We start from the raw sequence: 20,498 nt of genomic DNA, 5'->3' as shown, positions 1-20,498 counted from the left end.
AAGAAAAGTGTAAAGGGTCATTGGCTTTTCTTCAAAAAAGGGTTGGCTTTGATTTGCTGAGTGAAAAAAAGTGCTTTCATTTAAGAAAGCAGATCACAGCTATACATAAACGTAAAAAGAAATATTAAGTTATAGCTTGGTGTACAGATAAGCCATGTTTCACAGGTGTCTTCCTCCTCTTTATTACTGCTTCATCTTCTCTCTTTTCCTCTTTCTCTTTCACATGGAGACTCTAAGAGTGGGCTCTTTAAACATCAATGGGGGAAGGAATAGATATAAGTGTGCTGCAGTAGCTGAAACTATAAACCAAAAAAAACTGCACATTGTTTTTCTTCAGGAAACACACACTGATGTAGATAATGAAGTGGGGTGGGTGAGGTGGTGGGATGGACAGCAGAGTTTTAGCCATGGTACAAACTTCAGTGCAGGAGTGGCAGTTTTGTTTTCTCCTGCAATTGGTGTAAAAATTATTCGAACACAAGAAATAGTTAGGGGCCGATTGTTAACAGTAAAAACAGAGATTAGAGGTAATGTGTTTAACTCTAACACAGCTACTAAAAGAGTTTAACCTCTTAGACACATGGAGAATTAAGAATTCTACTGACAGAATGTCTCTGACAATAGAGTTAGTGCAGCTCGGCTAGACCGAATCTATTTATTCAGACACTTCAGCAGCAGAATCATGGAGTGTTCAATCTCTCCAGTTGGGTTTTCTGACCACCACTTGGTTACACTCAATGTTTTTTTGTCTAAGTTTTCTGGTAGATCACCATACTGGCACTTCAATGTAAAACTCTTGCAGGACACTGAATTTTGTGAACAGTTTGGTTTATTTTGGGAGCACTTTAGGAGTAAAAAGAACCTTTTTGAGAATTTAAGACAGTGGCAGGACATTGTAAAGGTGCAATTAAGAAGTTTTTGTCAGCAATATACTTCATTATCAAGTTTTAGAACAAAGCAAATTATAAAAGACCTGGAAGATGAGATAAATTATATAGAACTCAAACTGATTAACAAACACGACACTGCCTTGTCAAGGAAGCTACAGGGGAAGAAAAAGGAGCTGGGGTCCTACATGAATGAAAGAGCGAAGGGAGCTCTGGTGAGATTCCGATTTGCATCAGTTGCTGACATGGATGCACCAACAGTGTACTTCTTCAACCTAGAACGTGTCACTGCACAGCATAAGCAAATGACCTGTCTCCATCTACCTGATGGAATGGCAACTTTGGACACTGGGGAAATGCGAAAGCATGCGGTGGATTTCTACTCTGCTCTATATAGGGCAGAAAACTGCGACTCAGAGTGCACTGAACTACTGACTCAAGGACTTCCACAGCTGGATGCAGAATCTGGAGCTGACCTGGACACTGAAATAACTCTAGAGGATCTCACAGTGGCAGTCATTCAGCTCAGATCAGGAAGCTCACCAGGCATTGATGGCCTACTATCAGCGTTTTACAAACATTTCTGGAGTCTTGTGGGAGGGGACCTCCACGAAGTCTTTCAGGAAAGTTTCAGATTTAGATGTTTACCGCTTTCATGCCAGCGTGCAGTGCTGTCTCTGCTACCTTAAGGGGATCTTTCACTGTTAAAGAACTGGAGACCGGTAGCACTTCTATCTACAGACTATAAGATTATTTCAAAATGTCTTGCAAATAGACTAAAGCACTATCTACGCAAATAGACTAAAGCACTATCTACATTGTCATACAGAAAGACCAAACCTATTGCATTCCTGAAAGGTCAATAATGGACAATCTCTTTTTAATTCGAGATGTTGTAGACCTTTGTAACATTTCTGACATGTTTGTGGGTTTGCTTTCTCTTCATCAAAAAAGGTTTTTGACCATGTATATCACTGCTACCTCTTTAAAACTATGCCGGCTTTTGGTTTTGGGAACAATTTTTGGAATATGGTTAAATTATTGTACACTGACACAACATGTAAGATTAAGATGGGGTGACCTAAGCCAGCCAATTGCAGTCACCAGAGGTATTAGACAGGGATGCCAGTTATTTTGCATAGCCATCGAACCATTGCTTACTCTACTTCGGGGGAAGCTAGAAGGTTTTAAGGTTCCATTGCGCTTGCAGGAATCATGCTATCTGCTTATGCAGATGACCTCTTAGTGTTTGTTAACAACAGTAGGGACATCAAAGTTTTATCGGAAGCACTTGATGTATACCAGAAGGCTTCTTCTGCTAAAGTGAACTGGAATAATAGTAAGACTTTATGGGCAGGTCAAGTTAATGCAGAGGGTCTTCCTCTTCTTCCAGGGAACCTGAAGTGGAATAGAGAGGGTCTAAAGTTACTGGGTGTATTTATAGGAACAGAAGAGTACAGAAAACAGAACTGGAATGGTGTAATGGAGAGAGTGTGCACCAAATTGTCTTGATGGAAATGGGTACTACCCCAGCTGTCCTACAGAGGAAGAGTACTGGTGGCCAATAACCTTGCTGCCTCCATGCTCTAGCATAACCTAAATGTTCTACAACCACCTGCTGGATTTGTACAGGAGATACAGAGAGCCTTAGTGACCTTTTTTTGGTCAGGCCAACACTGGACAAATTCAGCTGTACTCTACCTTCCTCTACAAGAAGGGGGTCAAGGTCTTGTGGACATTAAATCCAGGATTATGACTTTTTGGTTACAAGCAGCTCAGAGATTGCTGTTCAGCAAGTCTATCACTTGGGAATATACTGCAGTTTCCACAGCAGGAGGAATGGGACTGGACAAACATCTGTTTTTAATGAAACTGCAAGACTGAACTAGTAAGCCTAACCCTGTTTCAACGGTCAGTGTTGGAGGCTTGGAAGGTTCTCTCCTGCTCAAGGCCATGTGACTCACCTGCTGGCATGTGGTTAATGGAGGAGCCTCTATTCTCGAACGGCTTTCTACCTTCAAGGCTTCTGCTCTCTGCTGTTCTGCGGTCCCGTCTCTTAACCACAGGGTATATGAAGCTGGGAGACGTTGCGAGAATGGACATGTCGGTGTTGAGCGAAAGGACTGGAATCCGCTCAAGTCGTCTTCTAAACCAGCTTACAGTGGAGATATGGGGCTCACTGCTACCAGACTATAGAGCCTTTCTAAGGAATCTCTCTAACTGTGTGCAATGGAGGGAGGGCGTTTCATACAACTTCCCTGCTTTGAAGGTTAGTGCTGCTGTGGGGGACTGGAACGAGAACCAACAACATCTCCTGTCATTCACCACACCAGAACTGGATAGCTTCAAAAGTCAAGAGAAAAAAGCGCTGTACACAACCTGTGTGAAAGTCAGCAATATACAGCTTCTGAAAGAAGTTCCATCATCAAGGTGGCTTTCTTTGGCACCGACTCTTCCCCTAAAGGCTGCTGGCGGTCCCTGTATAAGTGTCCAATTGACAAAAGGACTGCTGACCTCCAGTGGAGGATTGTACAGGGGCTATAGCCACAAACAGACATCGGGTGCACCTCGATCCTACGGTTGGGGTGGGCTGTCCTTTCTGTCTCGAACCTGAGTCCCTTTTCCATCTCTTTGCACAATGCAATCGTTTACGCAACTTATTCCTAACCTTAGATCGAAGGTTCTCATGCTTAGGTGAAGTCTTTTCCCTTCAGTTGTTTATTTTTGGACCCAAGTACACCGCACAAAAGGAAAGTGTTCTGACTCTTCTAAATTTTATATCTGGAAGAGCAAAGTTAGCTATATGGAAAACCAGGAAGAATAAGTTGACAGGACAGGGAACAGTGGATTTATCGGCCATGTTGAGGGGTTTAGTGGAGGCGCGGCTCAGAGTTGAATATGTGTACTTTAAGTTGGTGGGTAAGCTCCCGGTGTTTATGAGCAGTTGGGGCATAAAGAAATTGCTGTGTACACTTCATGAGGAGACTGAGGAGTTACTATTGCTTTTCTAATTTGTGTCATGGTATTGATTAATCATTAGTGTTGTTATTATTGTTGATGTTTTAATATTATTCATTTATTTGTTTATTTATTCATTTATCAGTTAACTTATTTAATTATTTTCATTTTCATTTTTATTTATTTATTTATTTTAATTTTTTTCGGTTAACTCAGATATCGATTTATTGCCAGTTTTTTTTTTCTAACATCAATACTAAAGTGAAAGTCTTTTCCTGGCTTTATGACTGATCCAATAAAGGTGTTTTTAAAACTCAAACTCTCTCTCTCTCTCTCTCTCTCTCTCTCACACACACACACACACACTCTCTCTCTCTGTCTGTTTCTCTCTCCCTGTCTCTCTCTCTCTGAGAGGTGCATGCTGGGAGCGTGTGTTAGTGAGAGCGTCTATTGCTGCATGCTGTTTTTTCTCTTTTTTTTGATCGTTTTGTTGCTTTTGGTTTTTTCCTTTTCTTTTCCCCCTTAGTGTGTATTTTAAAATACACATATTTCCATTCCCCCCTTCTTTCTTGTGTTTTATTTTATTTTATTTTTGAGGTTTAGAGTGAGTAGGTGAGTGGTGTGCCATGTTCTGCACGGGCCTACTCGGCGTCAGGTATGGCGTCTGTAGCAGTGCCTCTATCCCTCTGCCACGGCTTCAGGTGTGTTCCTGAAGCGAGTGTGACCATTGAGGACATGTTTATAGCTGTGGGAGATTTAGTGGGCCATGAAAATATCAATTCCACATCAAGGATGAATAAGGCTGTGGTTGTGTTTTTGAAATCTGAAGCACTGGTCACTGAGATCATTGACAGTGGTATTTGGGTTAAAGGGACCTATTTAAATATCACTCCACTCTATGCTCCGGCTACGAAAGTTACTATCTCCAACATGCCTCCTTTCATCACTGACGGACTGATCACTAAAGAACTCGTGAGGTTCGGAAAAGTTGTAAGCGATGTGAAAGTTATTCCGTTAGGATGTAGAAACCCGGCATTAAAACATGTTAATTCGTTCAGGAGGCAGGTTTTCATGTTTTTGAACTCTCCGGATAAAACCCTGAATGTGTTGTTTAGAGTGATGGACGGTGACAGTTCATTCATGATTTTTGCACGGATAGCCTCCGGTGTTTTGAGTGCAGTGACATCGGTCACAAACGGTTTTCATGTCCGCATAAAAAATCATCGGACAGAAACCGGACTGAAACTGACCAGCTAGTGGAAGAGCCAGCGACAGGGGAGAAGGAGAGTGCACAGGAGCCAGAGCAGGAGACGGTAGGCCCAGTCGAGGAGCTCGTGGTGGAGATGGGTGAGGAGAAAGGCTTTGAGGTGAGTGAAAGCGGTGCTAAGAATGAAAATGAAGAACCTAATGGTAATGTTGTAATAATGACTGATATGGATAACGAAAAGCCTGGCTGTAATGGTACAATTAATGATGGCAGTATGGAGTGTGTATTTCTGGACAAGCCTGATGATGATGTGGTCACTGATACAGTGTTACTGAGTCAGGATAGTGTGATGAAAGATGATGAAAGCTTGTCTGATTTATCAGATCTTCAGAAATTAGACAATGATTTTTACTCTGTGGAACAGATTAATGCTTTTCTTGATGAAACTAAAGGGAGGAAAGTGGATGTGACAATTTTTTCCTGATATGGATAAATTTATTGCATCTGTGTATTGGGCTCATAAAGAGTGTAACTACAGCCAATTATTACAGCAGAAAAGGTTCTGGCTTAAGAAACATATAACAGCATTGAGACAAGCCAAAAAAGTGGTGATGGAAGGATCAACTAAAGGAAAAGCTAAATAGTTGACATGGCCTCTTGTCTTCTTTTTTGCTATCTAACTTTCTTCTGCTGTTTTCTATCTATTTCTTCCCTTATGGAGTCGCATAGGCTCTTTAAACGTAAATGGGTTGAGGGATAGAGGGAAAAAAGCTGTAGTCACCGAACTTATTAGTCTTAAAAATATTGGAAGAGTGTTTCTTCTGGAAACTCATAGTGATCATGATAATGAGATTGACTGGGGTTTGTGGTGGGAGGGGGAGCACATCCTAAGTCATGGCTCTAATACCAGTGCAGGGGTTGCAGTCCTTTTCCGCTCAAGTTTAAAAGTCAAGATCATTTCCAAACATGACGTAGTACCAGAGAGATTACTCTTAGTTAGAGCTGAAGTTAACGGTGTTATTTTTCTCCTTGTAAATGTTTATGCTTCTAATAATGGGCTAGAGAGAATCCAGCTATTCAGAAAATTGGGGCAGGTATTAAGTGATCTTAAATCACAGGAGGTTGTTGTTATGGGAGGAGACTGGAATTGTACATTAAATTTTACCCTTGATAGAAACGGAGAGGAACCACACCATCAGTCAGCATTGGCTTTAGCTAAAGTCATCACAATGTTGGACTTCACTGATATTTGGAGGACCAAAAATCCCTCTGTTAAGCAGTACACATGGGTAAAGGTGTCAGAGAATAGAGTTCATGCAGCGAGTGTGCAGTTCTAGTATTATTCCAAACATCATCTCAGATCATAAAATGATCACTGTAGACATTATATTGTCAAGGGAAGGTAAAAGGAGCCCATATTGGTGCTTTAACACAAATCTGTTACAGGACACTTCATTTTGTAGAAATTTTAAACTGTTTTGGGAAACCTGACAAATGCAAAAAAGTTACTATAACAACATCATTCAGTGGTGGGAGATTGGAAGGGTGCAAATACAGGTCTTATGTCAACAGTTTTCATCTCATGCAACCAAAAAGTTGAAGATGCTGATACAGAGTCTTGAGTCTGCCATCGAGGAAATTGAAGAAAAGATGATGACACAGAGTGGACATGAGCTGGACACTGCTATTGCTGGAAAAAGGTTTCAGCTTAGCTCTCTGCTGCAGGACAAAGCAAAAGGGGCCCTCGTTAGGGCACGCTTCACTCACATCAGAAACATTGATGGACCCACAAAATTCTTCTTCAGTTTGGAGAAAAGGACTAATCACGATAAGCAGGTGGTTTGTTTGATGAACAGTGAAGGTGCTGTTACATCTGACTCCTCTGAAATGAGAAAATTAGCTGTTGATATTTACTCTGAACTCTACACAGCTGATGAATCTGATCCACAAAGTCGATCTGAACTCTTCCAACTTCTCCCAAAGCTTACACTCACACAACAACAGGATCTGGATGCTCCTTTAACATTTGAGGAAGTTACAAAAGCTGTGCAAGAACTCTCCCCAGGCCGGAGCCCTGGGCTAGATGGACTTCCCTCAGAGTTTTACAAGGGATTCTGGGATATTATCGGAAAAGAATACTTTGAAATGCTATTGACTTCTATACAGACTGGATCTTTCCCTAGAAGCTGTAAAAGAGAGCAGTGTTATCATTACTGCCCAAAAAAGGTGACCTCAGCTACTTAAAAAACTGGAGACCTGTTGCATTAATGAGTATGGACTTTAAGATTTTTTCTAAATGTATTGCAAACAGGTTAAACAAGTTCATGTGTTTTTTAATTAAGAGGGACCAGTCTTACTGTATTCAGGGAAGATCTATAACGGACAACTTATTCTTGATGAGAGATGTTCTAAACTATGCCATGAATAACAACATTGATTTAGGAGTAATTTCTCTAGATCAAGAGAAAGCATTTGATAGAGTGGACCACGTTTATCTTTTTGAACTGTTAAAGGCTTATGGTTTCGGGGATGTTTTTATTTCATGGGTCAGTCTGTTGTACAGTGGTGCTGAGTATATGGTGAAGGTGGCTGGGGGGTTAAGTGTACCCATAAAAGTTCATAGGGGAATAAGGCAGGGCTGTCCTCTCTCTGGTCAGCTCTATAGCTTGGTTATCGAACCCCTCCTTTGTAACTTGAGAGTTGGGCTTGCAGGTCTACAAATTGAAGGTTCACAAAACACAAACTCTGTAAAACTGTCTGCTTATGCTGATGATCTCACTGTGATAATCAGAAACAGCAGAGATGTACACTTTAATCTAGATAGTCTCCAATGCTATCAAAAGGCCGCTAAAATAAACTGGACGAAAAGTGAGGCTTTATGGTGTGGCTCAGGAAGAGGGGATAATAAGAGTAAAATGCCACTGCTGCCTAGTGGTGGTCAGTGGAGTAGAGATGGGTTTAAATTTTTGGGAGTGTTTTTAGGATCTGAGCCGTACATGGAAAAGAACTGGGAGGGTTTAGTGGAGAAGGTGTGTGCTCGGTTATCTAACTGGAAATGGTTGCTTTCCCAGCTGTCCTATAGGGGAAGGGTCCTGATAGTCAACAATCTTATAGCCTCAGCACTGTGGCATAAAATGGCGATACTGGACCCTCCTGCTGTTGTCATTAAGAACATTCAGAGGCTTCTTGTGGACTTTTTTTGGTCAGGACAGCATTGGCTCAGGGCACCAGTGCTGTACCTGCCTGTCCATGAAGGAGGCCAAGGACTGATCAGTGTGGAATGTAAGATCACTGCTTTCAGGCTGCAGGCTGCAGGCTGCACAGAGACTCCTGTATGGGGAAGATATCAGCTGGACTGATGTGGCCTGTGGACTCTTGAGGAGAGGTGGACAGCTGGGACTCAGTCGTCATCTATTTCTGATGGATCTGAATAAGGTGGATCTGACCGGGTTGACACCTTTTTATAAGACTGTTCTTAAAGCATGGAGGGTTTTTACTTTTTCCCGTGAACAAGGTTCTGAAGGTGGATCTTGGGTAAAAGAAGAACCTTTACTCTATAACGCTGAGTTCCCTGTAAAAAGCTTAGACTCTGACTCTATGCGGGCTGCGATGGTAAGAGCAGGATTCATAAAAGTTTCCCACCTCTGGAAGGACGGATGGCTGACTCCTGAGGAAATTGCAGTCAAGCTTGGTAAAACCTCAGTAAGAGTGATAAATAACTAAGGACTGAAATTTTAGCTGTCTTACCATCAACCTTCACACAAGCTCTGCAAACAGAGCTTTCAAAACAAAGTGGCAACCAGGAAGCAGTCAACTTCCCAAGACTGAAGTTGAGAGCATCTGTGGACATGTGGGAAGAGGAAGAAAGAAGGCTATTGAGTTTCAAGACTCCAGAGCTAAAAGACTTTCAAGATGCCAGAAAGAAAGCTCTGTATTTCATTTGTGTGAAAGTGATTCACCTTCAGTCTCTGAAAGATGTACCAGAGTCTAAGTGGCAGGAGTTGGGAGGACCAGGCTCTTCCCCGAAAGGAAGCTGGAGAACCCTGTATAAAGTCCCTATTGACAAGAGATCTGGTGATCTGCAGTGGCGGATAATACACGTGATAATAGCTACAAACAGATACAGGACACACCTGGATCCAACAATAAAAGACACTTGTCCTTTTTGTGATGGTTCAGAAACTGTCTCTCATTTGTTTTTAGAATGTGACAGGTTACAGCCAATATTCGCTCTGTTAAAGGGCTGGTCAGAGAAATTAGGATATGGTTTCACACAGATTGGTTTTATTTATGGACCCAAATACAGCTTTAAGAGCAGAAATAGAGACGTGCTACTGAATTTTCTTCATGGACAGACTGAACTGGCGGTGTGGTTGACAAGAAAGGCTAAAATGAAAGGGGGTGCATCTACTGATGTGATGACTGTGAGGGGTCTGGTATCTGCTCGCATTATGGTTGAATTTGCTTATTATAAACTGATTGGATATTTGAATTCCTTTCAGCTCTCTTGGGGCTTGAATGATGTTCTTTGTAAAATAAATGATGATGGGTCTTTAGAAAAGTTTGTGTAAAAGGGGGAGGGGAATGATGTTTATTTTTTTCATTTTTGTTTAATATTGTATTATTATTATTATTATTATTTTTATTACTATTATTACTATTATTCATTTTTTTATCTTTTTATTTTGTTTATTTATTTATTTATTTATTTATATATTTTTTTGTTTTGTTTTTTTAATTATTGTTATTGCGGTTTTGGTTTTGTATATATATTTGACTATCCTATTTATGTTTCTTAAATCTACTGCTTAAAACTTTGGTAATAAAAGAGACCTTAAAAGTCAAGTCTCTCTCTCTCTCTCTCTCTCTCCTTGGCCTCCCCCCCCCCCTTGTTCTCTCTCTCTCAGACAGTAGGGAGGAGTGTGTGTTAGGGAGTCTTCCTCTCCCCAGCTATAAGATTTTCCTCTGCTCTCCAGGAGAGTGTAAGAACAGGAAGTATGCTTTTAAGGTATGTGTGTGTGTGTAGGTGTGTAAGTATGTAGGTGTGTGTGTGTGTGTGTGTGTAGGTGTGTATGTGTGTAAGTGTGTGTGTGTGTGTGTGTGTGTGTGTGTGTATGTAGGTATGTAGGTGTGCATGTGTGTGTAGGTATGTGTGTGTGTAAGTATGTAGGTGTGTAAGTATGTAGGTGTGTGTGTGTGTGTGTGTAGGTGTGTATGTGTGTAAGTGTGTGTGTGTGTGTGTATGTAGGTATGTGTGTGTGTAAGTATGTAGGTGTGCATGTATGTAGGTGTGTGTGTGTGTGTGTGTGTAGGTGTGTATGTGTGTAAGTGTGTGTGTGTGTGTGTGTGTATGTAGGTATGTAGGTGTGCATGTGTGTGTAGGTATGTGTGTGTGTAAGTATGTAGGTGTGCATGTATGTAGGTGTGTGTGTATATGTGTGTATGTGGACAAGCATTAATAAATACCAGTGCCAAAAATCTGTATAGAATTTTTTTTTTTTTAAATAATTACACTGCATTTGCTTAACTGTGTGTGTGTGTGTGTGTGTGTGTGTGTGTGTAGGTGGTTCATCAGGGAATGCGATCATATTTGCTCAGTGCTGATACTCAGGAGGACATGCTGGGTTGGGTCAGAGCTCTCCGCCAGTCAGCATGCATGGAGAATGATGACCTTATCAGCAGGTGCATCACTGACCACTGACCACTTATATCATAGCAATTACAGCTAATGAACAAATTTTAAAAAACTTTTAAATTTAAAAACAAATGTGAACAGACACACACCACGTTTAGGTTAAATCTTTAAAAAAATGCTATCTCTGGTAGACGCTGCTCCAGCTATCACGACTTCTCTCAGCTAGGGGGCAGCACTGAGTCAGTGAACCCTCTGCATGTGTACAAGATCCAGAACAAACCCTGTCTCACTGCAGGGGGTGTGGACATGGGGGGGGAGAGGGGCAGACACCGGCCTTCACACAGGTGACACCTTTAGAGATGATGTACATTACTCTCATTACATTTCACTGCTCATAACTGTTTCTCTCTCTCTCTCTGTTTGTCTCTCTGTCTCTCTCTCTGTATCTCTGTCTCTCTCTCTCTCTGTCTGTGTCTCTCTCTGTGTCTCTGTCTGTCTCTCTCTCTCTCAGCATGCGTGGTGGAGAAGTGAGTGTGGCGTGTGGAGTGTGTGAGGGCGGTTGGCGTTTTGCCAATCTTTCAGCACTAAAGTGCATTTTTTCCTGGTTAATATCTTGGAATATTTATATACTTTGTGTGTGTGAAAAACAAGTGTGTGTGTGAGCGAGTGTGTGCGCATGTGTGCGGGTGTGTGTGAGTAGTGTGTCGGTGAAACATGGTTATGGCGGATCTGAACACAAGGCTATGTGAGAGTCTGACTTGCCGGCACAGTGTCCGTGTTGTGTGTCCGGCACGGTGTCCGTGTCGTGTGTCCGGCACGGTGTCCGTGTTGTGTGTCCATGTTGTGTGTCCGTGTTGTGTGTCCAGCATGGTGTCCGTGTTGTGTGTCCGGCGAGTGTAGAGGAATGTTGTCTAGCAGTTGGTAACGTGGTGGGACATGAGAACATTGTCTCTGCCTCCAGAATGAACAGTGCCATTGTGGTGTTATGTTGTCCAATGTCCCTCCTTTTATTTCTGATGAGGCTATATGTAAAGAGCTGTCTCGATACGGGCGAATTGTTTCCCCCATTAAGAAAATCCCCCTTGGTTCTAAGTCCCCACTGGTGATACACTTGGTTTCTTTTAGCAGAATGGTGTTTATGGTTTTTAAAGAAGGTTTGGAGGAGGGCTTTGATTATAAAATATTTGTTTCTTCTGATGCTTACATTAAGTATTTTTGGTAAAACAGGCCATCTTCTTTGGGCCTGCCCTTAGAGGCAGAGTGACCCCAGTGTTTCTAAGCAACCAGGGCAGGACGCAGCTGAGTCGGGTCGTTCCCCCTGCGGCTACAGTTCGCCCGACAGCTGAGGGCCCCGGAGCTGCTGCTGTACCAGACCCAAAGGAGAGTGAATCCCAAGCCCAGCCTGCAGCCCAGAAGCCCACTGGAGCGATGCCAGCCCCGGAAAAGCCAAGAAGAGCTCAGTGGGTTCTGGAGCAGTGCTGGAGCTGCCTACGCTGGCAGAGGCAGGCACGGAGGTGCAGAGCGACCGCTCGGAAACACCGGACACTACACCAGTGCAGGGGGACAGGGGAGGCGTGGACATGGTGGATGAGCCGGTTTTTAAAGTTGTGAATAAAAGGAAAAAACAACGTAAGGGACAACGAAAGAAACAGTTATAGAAAGAGACAAAGGTGGAGGAACGAGGATCGGACAGTGACGACTGCATGTCAGACTCGGTTTTAACCTTCGATTATCAAGAGGAACAGATTAATTTCGTGTACAGTGCAAAGGACATTAAAGAGTTTTTAAGGAACACCAAACGGCAGTTTTTCCCTGACCGTAAATAGTTTATTCATGAAGTTAGCTTAGGGTTCTTTAGAAGGAGCTTTTGTTGATATAGAAATTTTCTGTCTGAAGAATCTAATAACGAGGATGAACAAGAAAAACTCTGATGATGACTGATGTGTGGTGTTTTTTATTTTAGAGTGTTTTTTTACTCTCTGTTTAGTTTTATTTATTTTAATAATTGGAATTAACATTGCATTTAAATATTAATGGAACAGGAGAGCAGAATAAGAGAGCTAAGCTGTATGGTCTTTTAAAGCAGATGCACATTGACGTTGCCATGCTGCAGGAAACCCACAGTGATCTCAGCAATGCTGCTGATTGGGTGAAGGAGTGGGATGGGTTGGTGATTTTAAGCCACAACTCAACACTCACAGTTTTATTCCCTGTTCTTATTCAGTTGAGAAGATTTTAAATTGGAGGCTTTTAAAAGTGAAAACTTTATGAGAATGAGGTTTTAGTTTTTATCTGTGTGTACACTCCCACCAGTGCAGTGGAGAGGATGATGTTTTTAGACACACTGAACAATGTCATTGCTGACTGCAACACTGCAGAGATTTTAATTCTGGGTGGAGATTTTAACTGTACTACAGATATTTTAGATCAGAACCACACAGAACCTCATGTGGCTTCCCGTAAGCGTCTGTGGGAGATGATGGACGCCCATGAGCTAAGTGACATATGGAGAACTTTTAATAAGAAAAAGAGACAGTACACGTGGGCCCATGCTATAGATAACACACTCTCCCTGGTGAGATTAGACCGCTTTTATGGTTTTAAACACCAGCTAACATTTTTTATTGTTCCAGTAGGTATCTCTGATCATAGCGTGGTACAGTGTACTATCACTAAAGAGAAGGTTAAACCTAGGAGTGCCTACTGGCATTTTAACACAGCACCATTAGCAGATGCTAATTTTAGAGAGTCTTTTATTTATTTATGGGATTGTTTTAAGTCTGAGAAGGCAGCTTTTAACTCTTTACAGAGTGATGGGATTTTACCAAAACACAGATCAAAGTATTTTGTCAACAGTACACTCTCACTCTCTGGTCCGCTCAGAAGTGTGACCAAAATGGATGCTCCTTCTAAGTTCCTTTTCAGTTTAGAGCAAAATAATGGACAAAAAAGATTTATACATGCTGTGCGAACAGAATCAGGGGATCTCTTGTCAAAACCCACTGAAATTCTACTTTCGAGCTTCTACTCGAAACTGTACAGCAGTGAGAGGTCAGGGGCGTAAATGTTGGAGGAGAAATTTCTGAAAGACCTGCCGAAGCTCTCAGAGCAAGCGGCCAGGGAGCTGGACGGAGAATTGACACTGGCAGAGCTCCACAAAGCTCTCCAAGGTATGGAGAACGGACAGACGCCAGGTATAGATGGTCTCCCTGTTGAATTCTACAAGGCTTTCTGAGCAGTTTTATTTCTTTACATATTAGCAATTGAACCTCTTTTAAATAGACTGAGAAGTCATCTTTCTGGTTTTAACATTCCACACACCAATACCTCTATCTGTCTGTCAGCATATGCAGATGACCTGGTAGTAATGATAAACTCACAGAAAGATGTGAATGTTTTAACTGACATTTTAAATGACTTTCAGGTTTTATCTTCTGCAAAAGTCAACTGGACCAAAAGTGAAGCCATTTTTGTTGGGGAGTGGGGAGGAGGGCAGCCTTCACTACCAGGGGGTCTAGTGTGGAAAAAAGGTGGTTTTAAATACTTGGGTGTCTACCTGGGGAATAATGAGATTTAAATAAAAACTGGGAAGGCACTGTAGAACATTCAAATTCAAATGTTATTAGTCACATACATAATGGTACACAGTATGATGTGCAGTGAAATGCTTACACAACTGTTTTGACTCTTGAAAAAGAAAAAGGAAAAGGAATAAGGACAGAACAAAGACAAGGATAAAATAAAAAAAAATACGAAATATAAAATATAAGAATACGAATTATACTAAAAATACGAAATATAAAATATAAAAACAACAAGTTCACAGTAGGTAAAAAATAAAACAGAATAAAAATACAATAAAATATAATAAATATAAATAAAGTAAGGTATGGTATATATGTATATAAAATATGTATATAAAATAGAATATGTATATAGGAAGTGTAAAATACAACAACTGTGTTATGCAAAATTATATAAAATTATATAAAGTGAATAGTGTGTAGTGCAATAGTGTCCAAGGTGCAGACAGTGACATGTGAAGGGTAGACTGAGCAGGTGGAAATGGCTGGTCCCAAGGATGTCCTACAGGGGGCAACTTCGCACAGCCATTAAAGAGTAGTGGACCAACATTCCACAGGCCACAATCAACAACCTGATCAACTCTGTGAAGGAGATGTGTTGCACTGCGTGAGGAAAATGGTGGTCACATCAGATACTGACTAGTTTTCAGACCCCCCCCCCCCCAATACAGCAAAACTGCACATTTTAGAGTGGCCTTTTATTGTGGCCAGCCTAAGGCACACCTGATATGCCACACCTGTGAGGTGGATGAATTATCTCAGCAAAGGAGAAGTGCTCACTAACAGATTTAGACAGATTTGTGAACAATATTTGAGAGAAATAGGCCTTTTGTGTACATAGAAAAAGTCTTAGATCTTTGAGTTCAGCTCATGAAAAATGGGGGCAAAAACAAAAGTGTTGCGTTTATAATTTTGTTCAGTATATGTATAATGTGACTTCGAAAGACTAATCAGAGACTTCATCAATTCTTCCCTACCTGACACCCTGGACCCTCTACAGTTCGCAAACTGTCCCAACCGCTCTACTGAGGACACCACTGCACACCTCCATCACACAGCCCTGAGTCATCTGGACAGCAAGAAGGGGAATTATGTCAAAATGCTGTTTGTTGACTAGAGTTCAGCGTTAAACACCATAATTCCCTCCATACTCACCATTAAGTTGGAGATCCTGGGCCTTAGCCCATCCTTGTGTCGATGGATCTCCAACTTTCTGCAAGACAGACCACAGGCAGTATGGTTGGGCAACCATGTCTCACCCTCACTCACCCTCAGCACTGGAGCCCCCCAGGGTTGTGTTCTGAGCCCCGTGCTGTTCTCACTGTACACCTTTGACTGTGTGGCCACTTCCAGCTACACCAATATCGTTAAGTTTGCAGACGATACTGTGGTAGTGGGCCTGATCTCCAATAACGACGAGACAGCCTACCTAGAGGAGATTAGAAACCTGGAGACATGGTGCCAGGTCAACAATCTCCTCCTGGACATCAGCAAGACTAAGGAGCTGATACTGGACTTCAGCACCAAGCAGGAATTACCAGCCCCTCACTATCAACAGGACCCCAGTGGAGAGAGTGGACAGTTTCCGGTACCTAGATGTTTACATCACGCAGGACCTGACATGGTCCTCTCACGTTAACACCCTGGTGAAGAAGGCCTGGCAGCATCTCTATCATCTTAGATGCCTAATGGACTTTAAACTGCCCTCAAAGGTGCTAAAGACATTCTACACCTGCACCATTGAGAGCATCCTGGTGGGAAGTATCACAGTCTGGTTTGGAAACAGCACCAAACAGGACAGTCAAGCTTTCCAGAGGGTGGTGCAATCAGCCGAGCATACCATCCACACCAAGCTTCCTGATCTGGACACTATATACAGCAAGCGGTGCTGGACCAAGGCCAGGAAGATAATGAAGGACATTAGCCATCCCAACAATGGACTCTTCTCTCTGTTGAGGTCAGGGAAATGTTTCCGTTCCTTGAAGGCAAACGCATAGAGAATGAGGAGGAGCTTCTTCCCGCAGGCCATTCGGGCCCTTAACCAGAACACCTAGAACCTGGACCTTCTGGACTTACCCCCACACATGAGCATTACATTCTACTTCAGCTGATTGTCGCACATGCAATAATTGCACTACTCTGCATACTCTGCACTATTCTGCATCTTTGTGTGCACACTGCACCGTCACTTTACTCCCTGATATTCCTGTTCAATTGGACTTTTATATTTGCCTTATATATAGGAATACAAATGTAGGACAGCCATAAAAAGCATTTCACTACATGTACTGTGTATGATTTTGCATGTGATAAATAAAATTTGAATTTGACTTGTTTAAATAAAGGACTGTAAAAAAGTCTTTGTCTGTCTCTCTGTCTCTCTCTCTCTCTCTCTCTCTATCTTCATGTCTCTTTCTCTTTATTTGTAGTTATGACACTCGAACTCGGTCTCTGAGTTTGGACCGCACAGGTGAAGATCACTTCCGATGTCATGGGTCAGGACCATTGACCCCCAGATGTCAATATGAGTCACAATCACACAGCCCAGTGGGCAGAGTTGACCTACGACCTCAGGTAAGTACATCTGCACGCATTAACCCTACACTTAAACAGGTGGTCTGGCCAGGAGAAGCTTCCTGTCTGTCTCTCCTTCCCCCAGTCTGTCAGCCTCTTTACCCACAAGGCTGTGTGTGTGTGTGTGTGTGCTAAAGTAGACTATATTATGTATATCTTTCCATCTTTCTTATTTTTCTCATTCTACACACTACTCACCTGTACATAAAACAGAAGGCAAGGTACACACTGTACACACACTACACACACGCTATACAATTCAATTCAATTCCATTTTATTTGTATAGCGCTTTTAACAAAGAGCATTGTCTCAAAGCAGCTTTACATAAGAAACAACATAAGAAAACAACAAACATATAAACAGACAGACAGACAGACAGACAGTCCTAGATGTTATCCCAAGTGAGCAAGCCTGAGGTGACTGAGGCAACTGTGGCAAAGAAAAACTCCCTTAGATGGTATGAGGAAGAAACCTTGAGAGGAACCAGACTCAAAAGGGAACCCATCCTCATTTGGGTGACAGCGGAGAGTATGATTATATTCTGCATTTGTGTGATGCCAATACAGCATGTGTAGAATATTATGCAAATTAATAAGGAAGTTCTTGTCATCCACATAGGGTTGGTAGAGCTGCTTTGAATACCCCAATCCTCACGAAGCAGAACCCGGCTGGAGCTGGTCCATCTCCAGATGCCACTGGAGCCGGCACAGTCTCTGTATGCCTCGGGATGGGTAGAAGAAGGGAAACAATGGAACAGAATTAGCATAGCTGCCGTTCATAATATTAGCAGCACTAGATGATAATGTGCATTTAATCAGATGTACTGGAGCACAAGGTTATGGGATGTGTTAGATGTTTGCCAGGATAAAGAGATAAGTCTTTAATCTACATTTAAACTGGGAGACTGTGTCTGAGCCCTGAACATTGTCAGGAAGACTATTCCAAAGTTTAGGAGCTAAATACAAAAACGCTCTACCCCCTTTTGTGGACTTTGATATTCTGGGAACTACCAGAAGTCCAGAGTTTTGCGATCTTAAAGAGCGTGGTGGATTGTAACGTGTTAGAAAACTGGTCAGATACGTTGGAGCTAAACCATTTAGAGCCTTGAATGTAAGTAGTGCTAATTTATAATCAATTCTAAGTTTAACAGGTAGCCAGTGCAGGGATGATAATATGAAACCTGGCTTGAGGGATGATTATATGATCATATTTTCTTGATCTGGTAAGAACTCTGGCGGCTGCATTCTGGACTAACTGTAGCTTGTTTATTGAAGATGCAGGACAAACACCTAGTAATGCATTACAGTAGTCCAGTCTGGAGGTCAGGAATGCATGAACTAGCTTTTCTGCATCAGATACAGATAAAATGTTCCTAAGCTTGGCAATATTTCTAAGATGGAAGAAGGCTGTTTTTGTGATATTGGAAATATGATTTTTAAAGGATAAGTTTGCTGTCTAATATTACACCCAGGTCTTTCACTGTTGAGCTAGTAGTAACAGTGCATCCTTCTAAATACAAGCTGAATTGCGAGAGCTTCTGTGTACTGGTTTTTGGACCAATAAGTAATATCTCTGTCTTATCAGAATTTAATAATAGGAAATTATCGGTCATCCAATCTCCAATATCTTTAAAACATTCAGTTAGTCTAGACAATTAGAAACTAATCCCATGCCTTCTAATGATGTCACCCAATGGAAGCATATATACCGAGAAAAGCAGAGGTCCTAAAACTGACCCTTGTGGGACCCCGTATTTCACTGGCACTACACTGGACAGTTCTCCATTTAAATCTACAAAGTGGTATGGATCAGACAGGTAGGATCTAAACCTTTTTAATGCCTGTCCCTGCATACCTGTGTGATTTTGTAAGTGATCTACAAGAATGTTATGATCTATAGTGTGGAATGCAGCACTAAGATCAAGCAGGACTAAAATGGAGATGCAGCCTTGGTCCGAAGCTAAAAACAAGTCATTTGTGATTTTAACTAGTGCAGTTTCTGTACTATGATGGGGCCTGAAACCTGACTGAAATTCTTCAAGGATATTGTTTTCCTGTAGGAAGGAGCATACTTGAGCTGACACCACTGTCGGAACTCAGAGCCCCCTCCGAGTGGATATATCACAGGGTGGAATTTTAGATTGTGTCAGTTTCTATTTTGTCCATAATCTTACCCAATGAGCTCAATTAACTATCAAATACCTAGCCAAAATAATGGAGTTCTCAGTCAGCAGATGAGAAGAAGCAGGTTTCTTTATTCAGACATGCAGTCAATAACATGCATTTCTGAAGAGAGCAGCTGGTCTGAAAAACCCTGAGAAATTCCCCTCTACTTATACCGCAGGTGCCCCATGGCGCCCCCTTGTCTCTAATTTGAATATTTCCGAAATATTTTGAATATTTTACGTTATATTTTACATACGGGTCGTTTTGACCGCACACACTGGTCCCCACAGATTATCTTGGCCTCGCTTGCTGCCTTCCACAACGATGTTTAAGTACCCTGATCTCTTCTTTTACGTTATTTTGACATTTCCTTATCTGCTTGATCCAGGTTAGATGGTTAGATGCGCTGCTATGTTTAAGTAAGACTTGCAATTTTTTTTCTGTCTCATATCCTCCCCGCTTCATCGCTGGCATTCCAATGCTGTTGTTTACCATAGACTAGATCACACTGCCCTAACAGTCTTGGTGCCTGCAAAGCTTTATTTAAGATTACATAGTCACACGATATGCACCTCACTCAGCTGTAACTTCTAATGTTTTCTCTTTTTCTATGTCCAGTCTCAGTGTGGATATTATACTAGCATGCTAATATTAATGGTTCTGCATGATTATTATAAAGGTTATACTTGATTGTTATAGACTAATCAAAGCAAGCCAGCTATTTAATCAATAGCTAAATAATTTTGATAGATAGATACTACTTTTAGGCAGAATATTGCTAAATTAAAGCTAAGTATATTACTTTTAGGCCAATTCAAAGCTACTGTAGGTATATAATTCTAAGATAGGTATATAATTTCTCTCTGACACCACTTTTTGTAGTATTTTAGATATAAACAGAAGGTTTGAAACCGGTCTGTAATTTGATCATTCATTAGGGTCTAGTTTAGGTTTTTAAGAAGAGGCTTAATAACTGCTAACTTGAGAGGTTTTGGGACATGACCTAGATATAACAAGGAGTTAATAATATTGAGAAGAAGCTCTCCAGCTGCATGTATCACTTCTTTCAGCAATCTAGTTGGTATTGGATCTAACAAACATTGTAGCTCTAGATGTGGAGCTTTAGGCTGGACTGGAAATTCATAAAGTCCTCACTACTAAACTGTGATGGAATACTCTCTCCAGAAATCTGATGCTTTGTTAGTCTAGCCACTGTACTAAATAAGAATCTGGGATTGTTTTGATTTATTTCTATCAGTTTGCTCAGATGCTCAGCCCTAGCAGCTTTTAGAGCCTGTCTATAGCTGGACAGACTGTCTTTAAACGCAATTCTAAAAACTTCTAATTTGGTTTTTCTCCACTTTCGCTCGAGGTCACGGGTTGCTCTCTTGAGGGCGTGAGTATGACTATTGTACCGTGGTGCAGGTGTTTTATCTCTGACCTTTTTTAGTCGGATGGGGGCAACAGTGTCCGGTGTGCTGGTGAAA

The 20,498-nt window shown here is 41.6% G+C and overlaps 1 protein-coding gene across 4 annotated transcripts in view; it reads left to right on the top strand.

Moving 5' to 3' along the window:
- si:ch211-234p6.5 (uncharacterized) overlaps window positions 1-20,498 on the top strand; it is an 80,496-nt gene that overhangs the window by 20,086 nt on the left and 39,912 nt on the right. For all 4 annotated transcript variants that reach the window (XM_058392070.1, XM_058392059.1, XM_058392052.1 and 1 more), the window contains exons 5-8: window positions 9,960-10,060; window positions 10,616-10,734; window positions 10,879-11,031; window positions 16,701-16,845. In XM_058392070.1, the coding sequence (XP_058248053.1) occupies window positions 9,960-10,060; window positions 10,616-10,734; window positions 10,879-11,031; window positions 16,701-16,845 (518 nt within the window). The remainder of the gene's footprint in view (window positions 1-9,959; window positions 10,061-10,615; window positions 10,735-10,878; window positions 11,032-16,700; window positions 16,846-20,498) is intronic.

The sequence above is a fragment of the Hemibagrus wyckioides genome, linkage group LG01 (assembly GCF_019097595.1).
Source record: "Hemibagrus wyckioides isolate EC202008001 linkage group LG01, SWU_Hwy_1.0, whole genome shotgun sequence".
Lineage (NCBI taxonomy): Eukaryota > Metazoa > Chordata > Actinopteri > Siluriformes > Bagridae > Hemibagrus > Hemibagrus wyckioides.
Note: the sequence above shows the minus strand (reverse complement) of the source record. Positions and strands in the feature narration are given on the sequence as shown.